The 18,546-nt window shown below is 34.5% G+C and overlaps 1 protein-coding gene across 1 annotated transcript in view; it reads right to left on the bottom strand.

Annotated features, from left to right (window-relative positions):
• Positions 1 to 1,002: 1,002 nt before the first annotated feature.
• Positions 1,003 to 18,546, bottom strand: part of hpse (heparanase) — a 37,504-nt gene continuing 19,960 nt past the window's right edge. Inside the window, exon 2 of the mRNA XM_034192458.1 lies at positions 1,003 to 1,201. Within this exon, the coding sequence (XP_034048349.1) occupies positions 1,042 to 1,201 (160 nt within the window). The 3' untranslated portion in view covers positions 1,003 to 1,041. The remainder of the gene's footprint in view (positions 1,202 to 18,546) is intronic.

Below are 18,546 nucleotides of genomic sequence, written 5' to 3'. Positions count from 1 at the left end.
TCAATTATTATATCATTTACCAACAGGGACTTAGAAGAGAGAGACCTAATGTTTAATAGACCACATTTAACTGTTTTAGTCTGTGGTGCAATTGAAGGTGCTATATTATTTTTTCTTTTTGAATTTTTATGCTTAAATAGATTTTTGCTGGTTATTGGTGGTCTGGGAGCAGGCACCGTCTCTACGGGGATGGGGTAATGAGGGGATGGCAGGGGGAGAGAAGATGCAGAGAGGTATATAAGACCACAGCTCTGCCTCCTGGTCCCAACGCTGGACAGTCACAGTTTGGAGGATCCAAGAAAATTGGCCAGATTTCTAGAAATGAGAGCTGCTCCATCTAAAGTGGGATGGATGCCGTCTCTCCTAACAAGACCAGGTTTTCCCCAGAAGCTTTGCCAATTATCAATGAAGCCCACCTCATTTTTTGGACACCACTCAGACAGCCAGCAATTCAAGGAGAACATGCGGCTAAACATGTCACTCCCGGTCTGATTGGGGAGGGGCCCAGAGAAAACTACAGAGTCCGACATTGTTTTTGCAAAGTTACACACCGATTTAATGTTAATTTTAGTGACCTCCGATTGGCGTAACCGAGTGTCATTACTGCCGACGTGAATTACAATCTTACCAAATTTACGCTTAGCCTTAGCCAGCAATTTCAAATTTCCTTCAATGTCGCCTGCTCTGGCCCCCGGAAGACAATTGACTATGGTTGCTGGTGTCGCTAACTTCACATTTCTCAAAACAGAGTCGCCAATAACCAGAGTTTGATCCTCGGCGAGTGTATCGTCGAGTGGGGAAAAACGGTTAGAGATGTGAACGGGTTGACGGTGTACACGGGGCTTCATGTTTCAGAGTGATTATTTCCGTGTGCTGATCTTGCACCAGGCTAACTTGAGCAGGTTTCAAGGCAGCAGAGACTGTTTGTTTTTCACATGGTCCACTCACATCAATGTAAAACTGCAAAAAAAATAAAATAAAATAAAATAAAAAAACAGTTTCGAGACACGTTGTAAGAAGACCAGATACCTCATGTCACGGTCACTGATAGGCCAAAGCTGCAGCATCTTTAAGCACATAAAGTGCCAATGAGTATGAAGGCAGCTGGAGATGATCTGCTGGTGGCAGAGAGGATCCTTCCAGGGAAGGAAGAGTTTGGTCGTCCATCATCTTCAATAGTTTTCCATTCAGGTTTACAGACCTACACAAAAACACTGATGATGTTTACATCCTTAGACAAAAACAGTGATGAGGTTTATATACTTAGAAAAAACACTGATGAGGTTTATAGGCTTAGGGACAAAATCACTGATGAGGTTTACACACTTAGACAAAACGCTGATGAGGTTTACACACTTAGGGACAAATACACTGATGAGGTTTACATGTTATACAAAACGCTGACAAGGTTTACATGCTTAGACAAAACACTGATAAGGTTTACATGTTTAGACAGAAACACTGATATGTGTTGTGTGGGCCGCTGAAGAGGAGGTACTGCTGGCCCACCACCACCAGAGGGCACCCTGCCTGGAGTGCGGGCTCCAGGCACCAGAGGGCGCTGCCGCCTCACAGGAGCAGCCGGGGTGACAGCTGACACTCATCACCTATGACAGCTGTCACCACTCATCTGATCTGCATCGGTATATCAGCAAGACGTCATCTCCACCTCTTTGCCGAGATATCGTTCTACCGAGGAGGTAACGAACTCAGCCGTTGTGTTGTCTTTCAGACAGTGACTTTGTTGCTTGTGTTTTGACAGTGGTTGGTGAGTACTTGCAGCTGGAGACTGTATTGAACCCTTTTTGATAAGTACTCACATTTTCCTGACAAGAGGTGGAGGTGGTTTTTTTCACCATCCGTGTTGCTGGGTGCAAACGCACCCACATCTAACTGTTGTTGTTCCTCGCCAGCAGTACCAGATCCGACAAGCGGAGGCAGTGGCCACCTGGGAGTTCGGGACTTGGTGGCTCCAGTATTCCCGGGGTTCGGTGGCGGAGGAAATCGTGTGGTTCCGGTTCTGCTTTGGACAGACGTCTTCTATCTTCGAGCCTGCCCACATGACACCTTTGTGAATTGACTTTATTATTTTCTATTGTAATCTGTTGTGCTTGTTGTGCTTATTTCACAACAGTAAAAGTGCTATTTGACTTCCTCCATTGTCCGTTCATTTGCGCCCCCTGTTGTGGGTCCGTGTTCCAACACTTTCACAACAGATATGGTTTACATCCTTAGACAAAACACTGATGAGGTTTACATGGTTTAAAAAAACTGATGAGGTTTACATACTTAGACAAAACACTGATGAGATTTACATACTTAGACAAAACACTGATGAGATTTACATGCTTAGAAAAAAAACTGATGAGGTTTACATACTTAGACAAAACACTGATGAGGTTTACATCCTTAGATAAAACACTGACCATGTTTACATGTTATACAAAATGCTGACAAAGTTTACATGCTTAGACAAAACACTGAAAAGGTTTACATGTTTAGACAAAAACACTGATATGGTTTACATCCTTAGACAAAACACTGACAAGGTTTACATGTTTAGACAAAAACACTGATATGGTTTACATCCTTAGACAAAACACTGATGAGGTTTACATGCTTAAAAAACTGATGAGGTTTACATACTTAGACAAAACACTGGTGAGGTTTACATGCTTAAAAAACTGACGAGGTTTACATACTTAGACAAAACACTGATGAGGTTTACATGCTTAGAAAAAAAATGATGAGGTTAACATACTTAGAAAAAACACTGATGAGGTTTACATGCTTAGAAAAAAAAACTGATGAGGTTTACGTACTTGGACAAAAACACTGATGAGGTTTACATGCTAAGACAAAACACTGACAAGGTTTACATACTCAGGCAAAACACTGATAAGGTTTAATTCCGTAGACAAAACACTGATAAGGTTTACATCCTTGGACAAAACACTGATGAGATTTACATCCTTAGATAAAACACTGACCATGTTTACATGTTATACAAAACACTGACAAGGTTTACATGCTTAGACAAAACACTGACAAGGTGTACATGTTTAGACAAAAACACTGATATGGTTTACATCCTTAGACAAAACACTGATGAGGTTTACATGCTTAAAAAACTGATCAGGTTTACATACTTAGACAAAACACTGGTGAGGTTTACATGCTTAAAAAACTGATGAGGTTTACATACTTAGACAAAACACTGATGAGGTTTACATTCTTAGAAAAAAAACTGATGAGGTTTACATACTTAGACAAAACACTGATGAGGTTTACATGCTTAGAAAAAAATGATGAGGTTTACATACTTAGACAAAACCACTGATGAGGTTTACATGCTAAGACAAAACATTGACAAGGTTTACATGTTTAGACAAAAACACTGATATGGTTTACATCCTTAGACAAAACACTGATGAGGTTTACATGCTTAAAAAACTGATGAGGTTTACATACTTAGACAAAACACTGACAAGGTTTACATACTCAGGCAAAACACTGATAAGGTTTAATTCCGTAGACAAAACACTGATAAGGTTTACATCCTTGGACAAAACACTGATGAGGTTTACATCCTTAGATAAAACACTGACCATGTTTACATGTTATACAAAACGCTGACAAGGTTTACATGTTTAGACAAAAACACTGATATGGTTTACATCCTTAGACAAAACACTGATGAGGTTTGCATGCTTAAAAAACTGATGAGGTTTACATCCTTAGACAAAACACTGATGAGGTTTACATGCTTAGAAAAAAACTGATGAGTTTTACATCCTTGGACAAAACACTGATGAGGTTTACATGCTTAAAAAAACTGATGTTTACATACTTAGACAAAACACTGATGAGGTTTACATGCTTAGAAAAAAACTGATGAGGTTTACATACTTAGACAAAACACTGATAAGGTTTACATGCTTAGAAAAAAACTGACCATGTTTACATGTTATACAAAACGCTGACAAGGTTTACATGCTTAGACAAAACATTGATGAGGTTTACATGCTTAGAAAAAAACTGATGAGGTTTCCATACTTAGACAAAACATTGATGACGTTTACATGCTTAGAAAAAAAACTGATGAGGTTTACATACTTAGACAAAACACTGATGAGGTTTACATGCTTAAAAAAACTGATGTTTACATACTTAGACAAAACACTGATGAGGTTTACATGCTTAGAAAAAAACTGATGAGGTTTACATACTTAGACAAAACACTGATGAGGTTTACATGCTTAGAAAAAAACTGATGAGGTTTACATACTTAGACAAAACACTGATGAGGATTACATGCTTAGACAAAACACTGGTGAGGTTTACATGCTTAAAAAACTGATGAGGTTTACATACTTAGACAAAACATTGATGAGGTTTACATGCTTAGAAAAAAACTGATGAGGTTTACATACTTAGACAAAACACTGATGAGGTTTACATGCTTAGAAAAAAAACTGATTAGGTTTACATATTTGGACAAAAACACTGATGAGGTTTACATGCTAAGACAAAACACTGACAAGGTTTACATACTCAGGCAAAACACTGATAAGGTTTAATTCCATAGACAAAACACTGATAAGGTTTACATCCTTGGACAAAACACTGATGAGGTTTACATCCTTAGATAAAACACTGACCATGTTTACATGTTATACAAAATGCTGACAAGGTTTACATGCTTAGACAAAACACTGACAAGGTTTACATGTTTAGACAAAAACACTGATATGGTTTACATCCTTAGACAAAACACTGATGAGGTTTGCATGCTTAAAAAACTGATGAGGTTTACATCCTTAGACAAAACACTGATGAGGTTTACATGCTTAGAAAAAAAACTGATGAGGTTTACATACTTAGACAAAACACTGATGAGGTTTACATGCTTAGAAAAAAACTGATGAGATTTACATACTTAGACAAAACACTGATGAGGTTTACATGCTTAGAAAAAACTGATGACGTTTACATACTTAGACAAAACACTGATGAGGTTTACATGCTTAGAAAAAAACTGATGATGTTTACATACTTAGACAAAACACTGATGAGGTTTACATGCTTAGAAAAAACTGATGAGTTTTACATCCTTGGACAAAACACTGATGAGGTTTACATGCTTAAAAAAACTGATGTTTACATACTTAGACAAAACACTGATGAGGTTTACATGCTTAGAAAAAAACTGATGAGGTTTACATACTTAGACAAAACACTGATGAGGTTTACATGCTTAGAAAAAAACTGACCATGTTTACATGTTATACAAAACGCTGACAAGGTTTACATGCTTAGACAAAACATTGATGAGGTTTACATGCTTAGAAAAAACTGATGAGGTTTCCATACTTAGACAAAACATTGATGAGGTTTACATGCTTAGAAAAAAACTGATGAGGTTTACATACTTAGACAAAACACTGATGAGGTTTACATGCTTAGAAAAAAAAACTGATTAGGTTTACATATTTGGACAAAAACACTGATGAGGTTTACATGCTAAGACAAAACACTGACAAGGTTTACATACTCAGGCAAAACACTGATAAGGTTTAATTCCATAGACAAAACACTGATAAGGTTTACATCCTTGGACAAAACACTGATGAGGTTTACATCCTTAGATAAAACACTGACCATGTTTACATGTTATACAAAATGCTGACAAGGTTTACATGCTTAGACAAAACACTGACAAGGTTTGCATGTTTAGACAAAAACACTGATATGGTTTACATCCTTAGACAAAACACTGATGAGGTTTGCATGCTTAAAAAACTGATGAGGTTTACATCCTTAGACAAAACACTGATGAGGTTTACATGCTTAGAAAAAAAACTGATGAGGTTTACATACTTAGACAAAACACTGATGAGGTTTACATGCTTAGAAAAAAACTGATGAGATTTACATACTTAGACAAAACACTGATGAGGTTTACATGCTTAGAAAAAACTGATGACGTTTACATACTTAGACAAAACACTGATGAGGTTTACATGCTTAGAAAAAAACTGATGACGTTTACATACTTAGACAAAACACTGATGAGGTTTACATGCTTAGAAAAAAACTGATGAGTTTTACATCCTTGGACAAAACACTGATGAGGTTTACATGCTTAAAAAAACTGATGTTTACATACTTAGACAAAACACTGATGAGGTTTACATGCTTAGAAAAAAACTGATGAGGTTTACATACTTAGACAAAACACTGATAAGGTTTACATGCTTAGAAAAAAACTGACCATGTTTACATGTTATACAAAACGCTGACAAGGTTTACATGCTTAGACAAAACATTGATGAGGTTTACATGCTTAGAAAAAAACTGATGAGGTTTCCATACTTAGACAAAACATTGATGACGTTTACATGCTTAGAAAAAAAACTGATGAGATTTACATACTTAGACAAAACACTGATGAGGTTTACATGCTTAAAAAAACTGATGTTTACATACTTAGACAAAACACTGATGAGGTTTACATGCTTAGAAAAAAACTGATGAGGTTTACATACTTAGACAAAACACTGATGAGGTTTACATGCTTAGAAAAAAACTGATGAGGTTTACATACTTAGACAAAACACTGATGAGGATTACATGCTTAGACAAAACACTGGTGAGGTTTACATGCTTAAAAAACTGATGAGGTTTACATACTTAGACAAAACATTGATGAGGTTTACATGCTTAGAAAAAAACTGATGAGGTTTACATACTTAGACAAAACACTGATGAGGTTTACATGCTTAGAAAAAAAACTGATTAGGTTTACATATTTGGACAAAAACACTGATGAGGTTTACATGCTAAGACAAAACACTGACAAGGTTTACATACTCAGGCAAAACACTGATAAGGTTTAATTCCATAGACAAAACACTGATAAGGTTTACATCCTTGGACAAAACACTGATGAGGTTTACATCCTTAGATAAAACACTGACCATGTTTACATGTTATACAAAATGCTGACAAGGTTTACATGCTTAGACAAAACACTGACAAGGTTTACATGTTTAGACAAAAACACTGATATGGTTTACATCCTTAGACAAAACACTGATGAGGTTTGCATGCTTAAAAAACTGATGAGGTTTACATCCTTAGACAAAACACTGATGAGGTTTACATGCTTAGAAAAAAAACTGATGAGGTTTACATACTTAGACAAAACACTGATGAGGTTTACATGCTTAGAAAAAAAACTGATGAGATTTACATACTTAGACAAAACACTGATGAGGTTTACATGCTTAGAAAAAACTGATGACGTTTACATACTTAGACAAAACACTGATGAGGTTTACATGCTTAGAAAAAAACTGATGACGTTTACATACTTAGACAAAACACTGATGAGGTTTACATGCTTAGAAAAAAACTGATGAGTTTTACATCCTTGGACAAAACACTGATGAGGTTTACATGCTTAAAAAAACTGATGTTTACATACTTAGACAAAACACTGATGAGGTTTACATGCTTAGAAAAAAACTGATGAGGTTTACATACTTAGACAAAACACTGATGAGGTTTACATGCTTAGAAAAAAACTGACCATGTTTACATGTTATACAAAACGCTGACAAGGTTTACATGCTTAGACAAAACATTGATGAGGTTTACATGCTTAGAAAAAAACTGATGAGGTTTACATACTTAGACAAAACACTGATGAGGTTTACATGCTTAGAAAAAAAAACTGATTAGGTTTACATATTTGGACAAAAACACTGATGAGGTTTACATGCTTAGAAAAAAAACTGATTAGGTTTACATATTTGGACAAAAACACTGATGAGGTTTACATGCTAAGACAAAACACTGACAAGGTTTACATACTCAGGCAAAACACTGATAAGGTTTAATTCCGTAGACAAAACAGTGATAAGGTTTACATCCTTGGACAAAACACTGATGAGGTTTACATCCTTAGATAAAACACTGACCATGTTTACATGTTATACAAAACGCTGACAAGGTTTACATGCTTAGACAAAACACTGATAAGGTTTACATGTTTAGACAAAAACACTGATATGGTTTACATCCTTAGACAAAACACTGACAAGGTTTACATGTTGAGACAAAAACACTGATATGGTTTACATCCTTAGACAAAACACTGATGAGGTTTACATGCTTAAAAAACTGATGAGGTTTACATACTTAGACAAAACACTGGTGAGGTTTACATGCTTAAAAAAACTGATGAGGTTTACATACTTAGACAAAACACTGATGAGGTTTACATGCTTAGAAAAAACTGATGAGGTTTACATACTTAGACAAAACACTGATGAGGTTTACATGCTTAGGAAAAAAAAACTGATGAGGTTTACATACTTGGACAAAAACACTGATGAGGTTTACATGCTAAGACAAAACACTGACAAGGTTTACATACTCAGGCAAAACACTGATAAGGTTTACATGCTTAAAAAATGATGTTTACATACTTAGACAAAACACTGGTGAGGTTTACATGCTTAGAAAAAAACTGATGAGGTTTACATACTTAGACAAAACACTGATGAGGTTTACATGCTTAGAAAAAAACTGATGAGGTTTACATGCTTAGAAAAAAAAACTGATGAGGTTTACATGCTAAGACAAAACACTGACAAGGTTTACATGTTTAGACAAAAACACTGATATGGTTTACATCCTTAGACAAAACACTGATGAGGTTTAATTCCATAGACAAAACACTGATAAGGTTTACATCCTTGGACAAAACACTGATGAGGTTTACATCCTTAGATAAAACACTGACCATGTTTACATGTTATACAAAACGCTGACAAGGTTTACATGCTTAGACAAAACACTGACAAGGTTTACATGTTTAGACAAAAACACTGATATGGTTTACATCCTTAGACAAAACACTCATGAGGTTTGCATGCTTAAAAAACTGATGAGGTTTACATCCTTAGACAAAACACTGATGAGGTTTACATGCTTAGAAAAAAAACTGATGAGGTTTACATACTTAGACAAAACACTGATGAGGTTTACATGCTTAGAAAAAAACTGATGAGATTTACATACTTAGACAAAACACTGATGAGGTTTACATGCTTAGAAAAAAACTGATGAGATTTACATACTTAGACAAAACACTGATGAGGTTTACATGCTTAGAAAAAACTGATGACGTTTACATACTTAGACAAAACACTGATGAGGTTTACATGCTTAGAAAAAAACTGATGACGTTTACATACTTAGACAAAACACTGATGAGGTTTACATGCTTAGAAAAAAACTGATGAGTTTTACATCCTTGGACAAAACACTGATGAGGTTTACATGCTTAAAAAAACTGATGTTTACATACTTAGACAAAACACTGATGAGGTTTACATGCTTAGAAAAAAACTGATGAGGTTTACATACTTAGACAAAACACTGATGAGGTTTACATGCTTAGAAAAAAACTGACCATGTTTACATGTTATACAAAACGCTGACAAGGTTTACATGCTTAGACAAAACATTGATGAGGTTTACATGCTTAGAAAAAACTGATGAGGTTTACATACTTAGACAAAACATTGATGAGGTTTACATGCTTAGAACAAAACTGATGAGGTTTACATACTTAGACAAAACACTGATGAGGTTTACATGCTTAGAAAAAAAACTGATTAGGTTTACATATTTGGACAAAAACACTGATGAGGTTTACATGCTAAGACAAAACACTGACAAGGTTTACATACTCAGGCAAAACACTGATAAGGTTTAATTCCGTAGACAAAACACTGATAAGGTTTACATCCTTGGACAAAACACTGATGAGGTTTACATCCTTAGATAAAACACTGACCATGTTTACATGTTATACAAAACGCTGACAAGGTTTACATGCTTAGACAAAACATTGATGAGGTTTACATGCTTAGAAAAAAACTGATGAGATTTACATACTTAGACAAAACACTGATGAGGTTTACATGCTTAGAAAAAACTGATGACGTTTACATACTTAGACAAAACACTGATGAGGTTTACATGCTTAGAAAAAAACTGATGACGTTTACATACTTAGACAAAACACTGATGAGGTTTACATGCTTAGAAAAAAACTGATGAGTTTTACATCCTTGGACAAAACACTGATGAGGTTTACATGCTTAAAAAAACTGATGTTTACATACTTAGACAAAACACTGATGAGGTTTACATGCTTAGAAAAAAACTGATGAGGTTTACATACTTAGACAAAACACTGATGAGGTTTACATGCTTAGAAAAAAACTGACCATGTTTACATGTTATACAAAACGCTGACAAGGTTTACATGCTTAGACAAAACATTGATGAGGTTTACATGCTTAGAAAAAACTGATGAGGTTTACATACTTAGACAAAACATTGATGAGGTTTACATGCTTAGAACGAAACTGATGAGGTTTACATACTTAGACAAAACACTGATGAGGTTTACATGCTTAGAAAAAAAACTGATTAGGTTTACATATTTGGACAAAAACACTGATGAGGTTTACATGCTAAGACAAAACACTGACAAGGTTTACATACTCAGGCAAAACACTGATAAGGTTTAATTCCGTAGACAAAACACTGATAAGGTTTACATCCTTGGACAAAACACTGATGAGGTTTACATCCTTAGATAAAACACTGACCATGTTTACATGTTATACAAAACGCTGACAAGGTTTACATGCTTAGACAAAACACTGATAAGGTTTACATGTTTAGACAAAAACACTGATATGGTTTACATCCTTAGACAAAACACTGACAAGGTTTACATGTTTAGACAAAAACACTGATATGGTTTACATCCTTAGACAAAACACTGACAAGGTTTACATGTTGAGACAAAAACACTGATATGGTTTACATCCTTAGACAAAACACTGATGAGGTTTACATGCTTAAAAAAAACTGATGAGGTTTACATACTTAGACAAAACACTGATGAGGTTTACATGCTTAGAAAAAACTGATGAGGTTTACATACTTAGACAAAACACTGATGAGGTTTACATGCTTAGGAAAAAAAAACTGATGAGGTTTACATACTTGGACAAAAACACTGATGAGGTTTACATGCTAAGACAAAACACTGACAAGGTTTACATACTCAGGCAAAACACTGATAAGGTTTACATGCTTAAAAAAATGATGTTTACATACTTAGACAAAACACTGGTGAGGTTTACATGCTTAGAAAAAAACTGATGAGGTTTACATGCTTAGAAAAAAAAACTGATGAGGTTTACATGCTAAGACAAAACACTGACAAGGTTTACATGTTTAGACAAAAACACTGATATGGTTTACATCCTTAGACAAAACACTGATGAGGTTTAATTCCATAGACAAAACACTGATCAGGTTTACATCCTTGGACAAAACACTGATGAGGTTTACATCCTTAGATAAAACACTGACCATGTTTACATGTTATACAAAACGCTGACAAGGTTTACATGCTTAGACAAAACACTGACAAGGTTTACATGTTTAGACAAAAACACTGATATGGTTTACATCCTTAGACAAAACACTGATGAGGTTTGCATGCTTAAAAAACTGATGAGGTTTACATCCTTAGACAAAACGCTGATGAGGTTTACATGCTTAGAAAAAAAACTGATGAGGTTTACATACTTAGACAAAACACTGATGAGGTTTACATGCTTAGAAAAAAACTGATGAGATTTACATACTTAGACAAAACACTGATGAGGTTTACATGCTTAGAAAAAAACTGATGAGATTTACATACTTAGACAAAACACTGATGAGGTTTACATGCTTAGAAAAAACTGATGACGTTTACATACTTAGACAAAACACTGATGAGGTTTACATGCTTAGAAAAAAACTGATGACGTTTACATACTTAGACAAAACACTGATGAGGTTTACATGCTTAGAAAAAAACTGATGAGTTTTACATCCTTGGACAAAACACTGATGAGGTTTACATGCTTAAAAAAACTGATGTTTACATACTTAGACAAAACACTGATGAGGTTTACATGCTTAGAAAAAAACTGATGAGGTTTACATGTTATACAAAACGCTGACAAGGTTTACATGCTTAGACAAAACATTGATGAGGTTTACATGCTTAGAAAAAAACTGATGAGGTTTCCATACTTAGACAAAACATTGATGAGGTTTACATGCTTAGAAAAAAACTGATGAGGTTTACATACTTAGACAAAACACTGATGAGGTTTACATGCTTAGAAAAAAAAACTGATTAGGTTTACATATTTGGACAAAAACACTGATGAGGTTTACATGCTTAGAAAAAAAAAATGATTAGGTTTACATATTTGGACAAAAACACTGATGAGGTTTACATGCTAAGACAAAACACTGACAAGGTTTACATACTCAGGCAAAACACTGATAAGGTTTAATTCCGTAGACAAAACACTGATAAGGTTTACATCCTTGGACAAAACACTGATGAGGTTTACATCCTTAGATAAAACACTGACCATGTTTACATGTTATACAAAACGCTGACAAGGTTTACATGCTTAGACAAAACACTGATAAGGTTTACATGTTTAGACAAAAACACTGATATGGTTTACATCCTTAGACAAAACACTGACAAGGTTTACATGTTTAGACAAAAACACTGATATGGTTTACATCCTTAGACAAAACACTGACAAGGTTTACATGTTGAGACAAAAACACTGATATGGTTTACATCCTTAGACAAAACACTGATGAGGTTTACATGCTTAAAAAACTGATGAGGTTTACATACTTAGACAAAACACTGGTGAGGTTTACATGCTTAAAAAAACTGATGAGGTTTACATACTTAGACAAAACACTGATGAGGTTTACATGCTTAGAAAAAACTGATGAGGTTTACATACTTAGACAAAACACTGATGAGGTTTACATGCTTAGGAAAAAAAACTGATGAGGTTTACATACTTGGACAAAAACACTGATGAGGTTTACATGCTAAGACAAAACACTGACAAGGTTTACATACTCAGGCAAAACACTGATAAGGTTTACATGCTTAAAAAATGATGTTTACATACTTAGACAAAACACTGGTGAGGTTTACATGCTTAGAAAAAAACTGATGAGGTTTACATACTTAGACAAAACACTGATGAGGTTTACATGCTTAGAAAAAAACTGATGAGGTTTACATGCTTAGAAAAAAAAACTGATGAGGTTTACATGCTAAGACAAAACACTGACAAGGTTTACATGTTTAGACAAAAACACTGATATGGTTTACATCCTTAGACAAAACACTGATGAGGTTTAATTCCATAGACAAACACTGATAAGGTTTACATCCTTGGACAAAACACTGATGAGGTTTACATCCTTAGATAAAACACTGACCATGTTTACATGTTATACAAAACGCTGACAAGGTTTACATGCTTAGACAAAACACTGACAAGGTTTACATGTTTAGACAAAAACACTGATATGGTTTACATCCTTAGACAAAACACTCATGAGGTTTGCATGCTTAAAAAACTGATGAGGTTTACATCCTTAGACAAAACACTGATGAGGTTTACATGCTTAGAAAAAAAACTGATGAGGTTTACATACTTAGACAAAACACTGATGAGGTTTACATGCTTAGAAAAAAACTGATGAGATTTACATACTTAGACAAAACACTGATGAGGTTTACATGCTTAGAAAAAAACTGATGGGATTTACATACTTAGACAAAACACTGATGAGGTTTACATGCTTAGAAAAAACTGATGACGTTTACATACTTAGACAAAACACTGATGAGGTTTACATGCTTAGAAAAAAACTGATGACGTTTACATACTTAGACAAAACACTGATGAGGTTTACATGCTTAGAAAAAAACTGATGAGTTTTACATCCTTGGACAAAACACTGATGAGGTTTACATGCTTAAAAAAACTGATGTTTACATACTTAGACAAAACACTGATGAGGTTTACATGCTTAGAAAAAAACTGATGAGGTTTACATACTTAGACAAAACACTGATGAGGTTTACATGCTTAGAAAAAAACTGACCATGTTTACATGTTATACAAAACGCTGACAAGGTTTACATGCTTAGACAAAACATTGATGAGGTTTACATGCTTAGAAAAAAACTGATGAGGTTTACATACTTAGACAAAACATTGATGAGGTTTACATGCTTAGAACGAAACTGATGAGGTTTACATACTTAGACAAAACACTGATGAGGTTTACATGCTTAGAAAAAAAACTGATTAGGTTTACATATTTGGACAAAAACACTGATGAGGTTTACATGCTAAGACAAAACACTGACAAGGTTTACATACTCAGGCAAAACACTGATAAGGTTTAATTCCGTAGACAAAACACTGATAAGGTTTACATCCTTGGACAAAACACTGATGAGGTTTACATCCTTAGATAAAACACTGACCATGTTTACATGTTATACAAAATGCTGACAAGGTTTACATGCTTAGACAAAACACTGATAAGGTTTACATGTTTAGACAAAAACACTGATATGGTTTACATCCTTAGACAAAACACTGACAAGGTTTACATGTTTAGACAAAAACACTGATATGGTTTACATCCTTAGACAAAACACTGACAAGGTTTACATGTTGAGACAAAAACACTGATATGGTTTACATCCTTAGACAAAACACTGATGAGGTTTACATGCTTAAAAAAAACTGATGAGGTTTACATACTTAGACAAAACACTGATGAGGTTACATGCTTAGAAAAAACTGATGAGGTTTACATACTTAGACAAAACACTGATGAGGTTTACATGCTTAGGAAAAAAAACTGATGAGGTTTACATACTTGGACAAAAACACTGATGAGGTTTACATGCTAAGACAAAACACTGACAAGGTTTACATACTCAGGCAAAACACTGATAAGGTTTACATGCTTAAAAAATGATGTTTACATACTTAGACAAAACACTGGTGAGGTTTACATGCTTAGAAAAAAACTGATGAGGTTTACATGCTTAGAAAAAAAACTGATGAGGTTTACATGCTAAGACAAAACACTGACAAGGTTTACATGTTTAGACAAAAACACTGATATGGTTTACATCCTTAGACAAAACACTGATGAGGTTTAATTCCATAGACAAAACACTGATCAGGTTTACATCCTTGGACAAAACACTGATGAGGTTTACATCCTTAGATAAAACACTGACCATGTTTACATGTTATACAAAACGCTGACAAGGTTTACATGCTTAGACAAAACACTGACAAGGTTTACATGTTTAGACAAAAACACTGATATGGTTTACATCCTTAGACAAAACACTGATGAGGTTTGCATGCTTAAAAAACTGATGAGGTTTACATCCTTAGACAAAACACTGATGAGGTTTACATGCTTAGAAAAAAAACTGATGAGGTTTACATACTTAGACAAAACACTGATGAGGTTTACATGCTTAGAAAAAACTGATGAGATTTACATACTTAGACAAAACACTGATGAGGTTTACATGCTTAGAAAAAAACTGATGAGATTTACATACTTAGACAAAACACTGATGAGGTTTACATGCTTAGAAAAAACTGATGACGTTTACATACTTAGACAAAACACTGATGAGGTTTACATGCTTAGAAAAAAACTGATGACGTTTACATACTTAGACAAAACACTGATGAGGTTTACATGCTTAGAAAAAAACTGATGAGTTTTACATCCTTGGACAAAACACTGATGAGGTTTACATGCTTAAAAAAACTGATGTTTACATACTTAGACAAAACACTGATGAGGTTTACATGCTTAGAAAAAAACTGATGAGGTTTACATACTTAGACAAAACACTGATGAGGTTTACATGCTTAGAAAAAAACTGACCATGTTTACATGTTATACAAAACGCTGACAAGGTTTACATGCTTAGACAAAACATTGATGAGGTTTACATGCTTAGAAAAAAACTGATGAGGTTTACATACTTAGACAAAACATTGATGAGGTTTACATGCTTAGAACAAAACTGATGAGGTTTACATACTTAGACAAAACACTGATGAGGTTTACATGCTTAGAAAAAAAAAATGATTAGGTTTACATATTTGGACAAAAACACTGATGAGGTTTACATGCTAAGACAAAACACTGACAAGGTTTACATACTCAGGCAAAACACTGATAAGGTTTAATTCCGTAGACAAAACACTGATAAGGTTTACATCCTTGGACAAAACACTGATGAGGTTTACATCCTTAGATAAAACACTGACCATGTTTACATGTTATACAAAACGCTGACAAGGTTTACATGCTTAGACAAAACACTGATAAGGTTTACATGTTTAGACAAAAACACTGATATGGTTTACATCCTTAGACAAAACACTGACAAGGTTTACATGTTGAGACAAAAACACTGATATGGTTTACATCCTTAGACAAAACACTGATGAGGTTTACATGCTTAAAAAAACTGATGAGGTTTACATACTTAGACAAAACACTGATGAGGTTTACATGCTTAGAAAAAACTGATGAGGTTTACATACTTAGACAAAACACTGATGAGGTTTACATGCTTAGGAAAAAAAACTGATGAGGTTTACATACTTGGACAAAAACACTGATGAGGTTTACATGCTAAGACAAAACACTCAGGCAAAACACTGATAAGGTTTACATGCTTAAAAAAATGATGTTTACATACTTAGACAAAACACTGGTGAGGTTTACATGCTTAGAAAAAAACTGATGAGGTTTACATACTTAGACAAAACACTGATGAGGTTTACATGCTTAGAAAAAAAACTGTTGAGGTTTACATGCTTAGAAAAAAAAACTGATGAGGTTTACATGCTAAGACAAAACACTGACAAGGTTTACATGTTTAGACAAAAACACTGATATGGTTTACATCCTTAGACAAAACACTGATGAGGTTTACATGCTTAAAAAAACGATGAGGTTTACATACTTAGACAAAACAGTGATGAAGTTTACATGCTTAGAAAAAAACTGATGAGGTTTACATACTTAGACAAAAACACTGATGAGGTTTACATGCTAAGACAAAACACTGACAAGGTTTACATACTCAGGCAAAACACTGATAAGGTTTAATTCCGTAGACAAAACACTGATAAGGTTTACATCCTTAGACAAAACACTGACAAGGTTTAAATGTTTAGACAAAAACACTGATATGGTTTACATCCTTAGACAAAACACTGATGAGGTTTACATGCTTTAAAAAGCTGATGTTTACATACTTAGACAAAACACTGATGAGGTTTACATGCTTAGAAAAAAACTGATGAGGTTTACATACTTAGACAAAACACTGATGAGGTTTACATGCTTAGAAAAAAACTGATGAGGTTTACATACTTAGACAAAACACTGATGAGGTTTACATGCTTAGAAAAAAAATGATGAGGTTTACATACTTAGACAAAACACTGATGAGGTTTACATGCTTAGAAAAAAACTGATGAGGTTTACATACTTAGACAAAACACTGATGAGGTTTACATGCTTAGAAAAAAACTGATGAGGTTTACATACTTAGACAAAACACTGATGAGGTTTACATGCTTAGACAAAACACTGGTGAGGTTTACATGCTTAAAAAACTGATGAGGTTTACATACTTAGACAAAACACTGATGAGGTTTACATGCTTAGAAAAAAAACTGGTGAGGTTTACATACTTAGACAAAAACACTGATGAGGTTTACATGCTAAGACAAAACACTGACAAGGTTTACATGTTTAGACAAAAACACTGATATGGTTTACATCCTTAGACAAAACACTGATGAGGTTTACATGCTTAAAAAACTGATGAGGTTTACATACTTAGACAAAACACTGATGAAGTTTACATGCTTAGAAAAAACTGATGAGGTTTACATACTTAGACAAAAACACTGATGAGGTTTACATGCTTAGAAAAAAAACTGATGAGGTTTACATACTTAGACAATACACTGATGAGGTTTAATTCCGTAGACAAAACACTGATAAGGTTTACATCCTTGGACAAAACACTGATGAGGTTTACATCCTTAGATAAAACACTGACCATGTTTACATGTTATACAAAATGCTGACAAGGTTTACATGCTTAGACAAAACACTGACAAGGTTTACATGTTTAGACAAAAACACTGATATGGTTTACATCCTTAGACAAAACACTGATGAGGTTTACATGCTTAAAAAAACTGATGAGGTTTACATACTTAGACAAAACACTGATGACATTTACATGCTTAGAAAAAACTGATGAGGTTTACATGCTAAGACAAAACACTGACAAGGTTTACATACTCAGGCAAAACACTGATAAGGTTTAATTCCGTAGACAAAACACTGATAAGGTTTACATCCTTGGACAAAACATTGTGTTATGTGTCGGACGCGGTCGGAGCACCGACCCAGCGTTTGGCAGGACCCAGCATAAAATAAGCAGAGCACGGTTCAAAAGGTAACAGAACTTAATAC

This window comes from Thalassophryne amazonica, chromosome 17, assembly GCF_902500255.1.
Source record: "Thalassophryne amazonica chromosome 17, fThaAma1.1, whole genome shotgun sequence".
Taxonomy (NCBI): domain Eukaryota; kingdom Metazoa; phylum Chordata; class Actinopteri; order Batrachoidiformes; family Batrachoididae; genus Thalassophryne; species Thalassophryne amazonica.
Note: the sequence above shows the minus strand (reverse complement) of the source record. Positions and strands in the feature narration are given on the sequence as shown.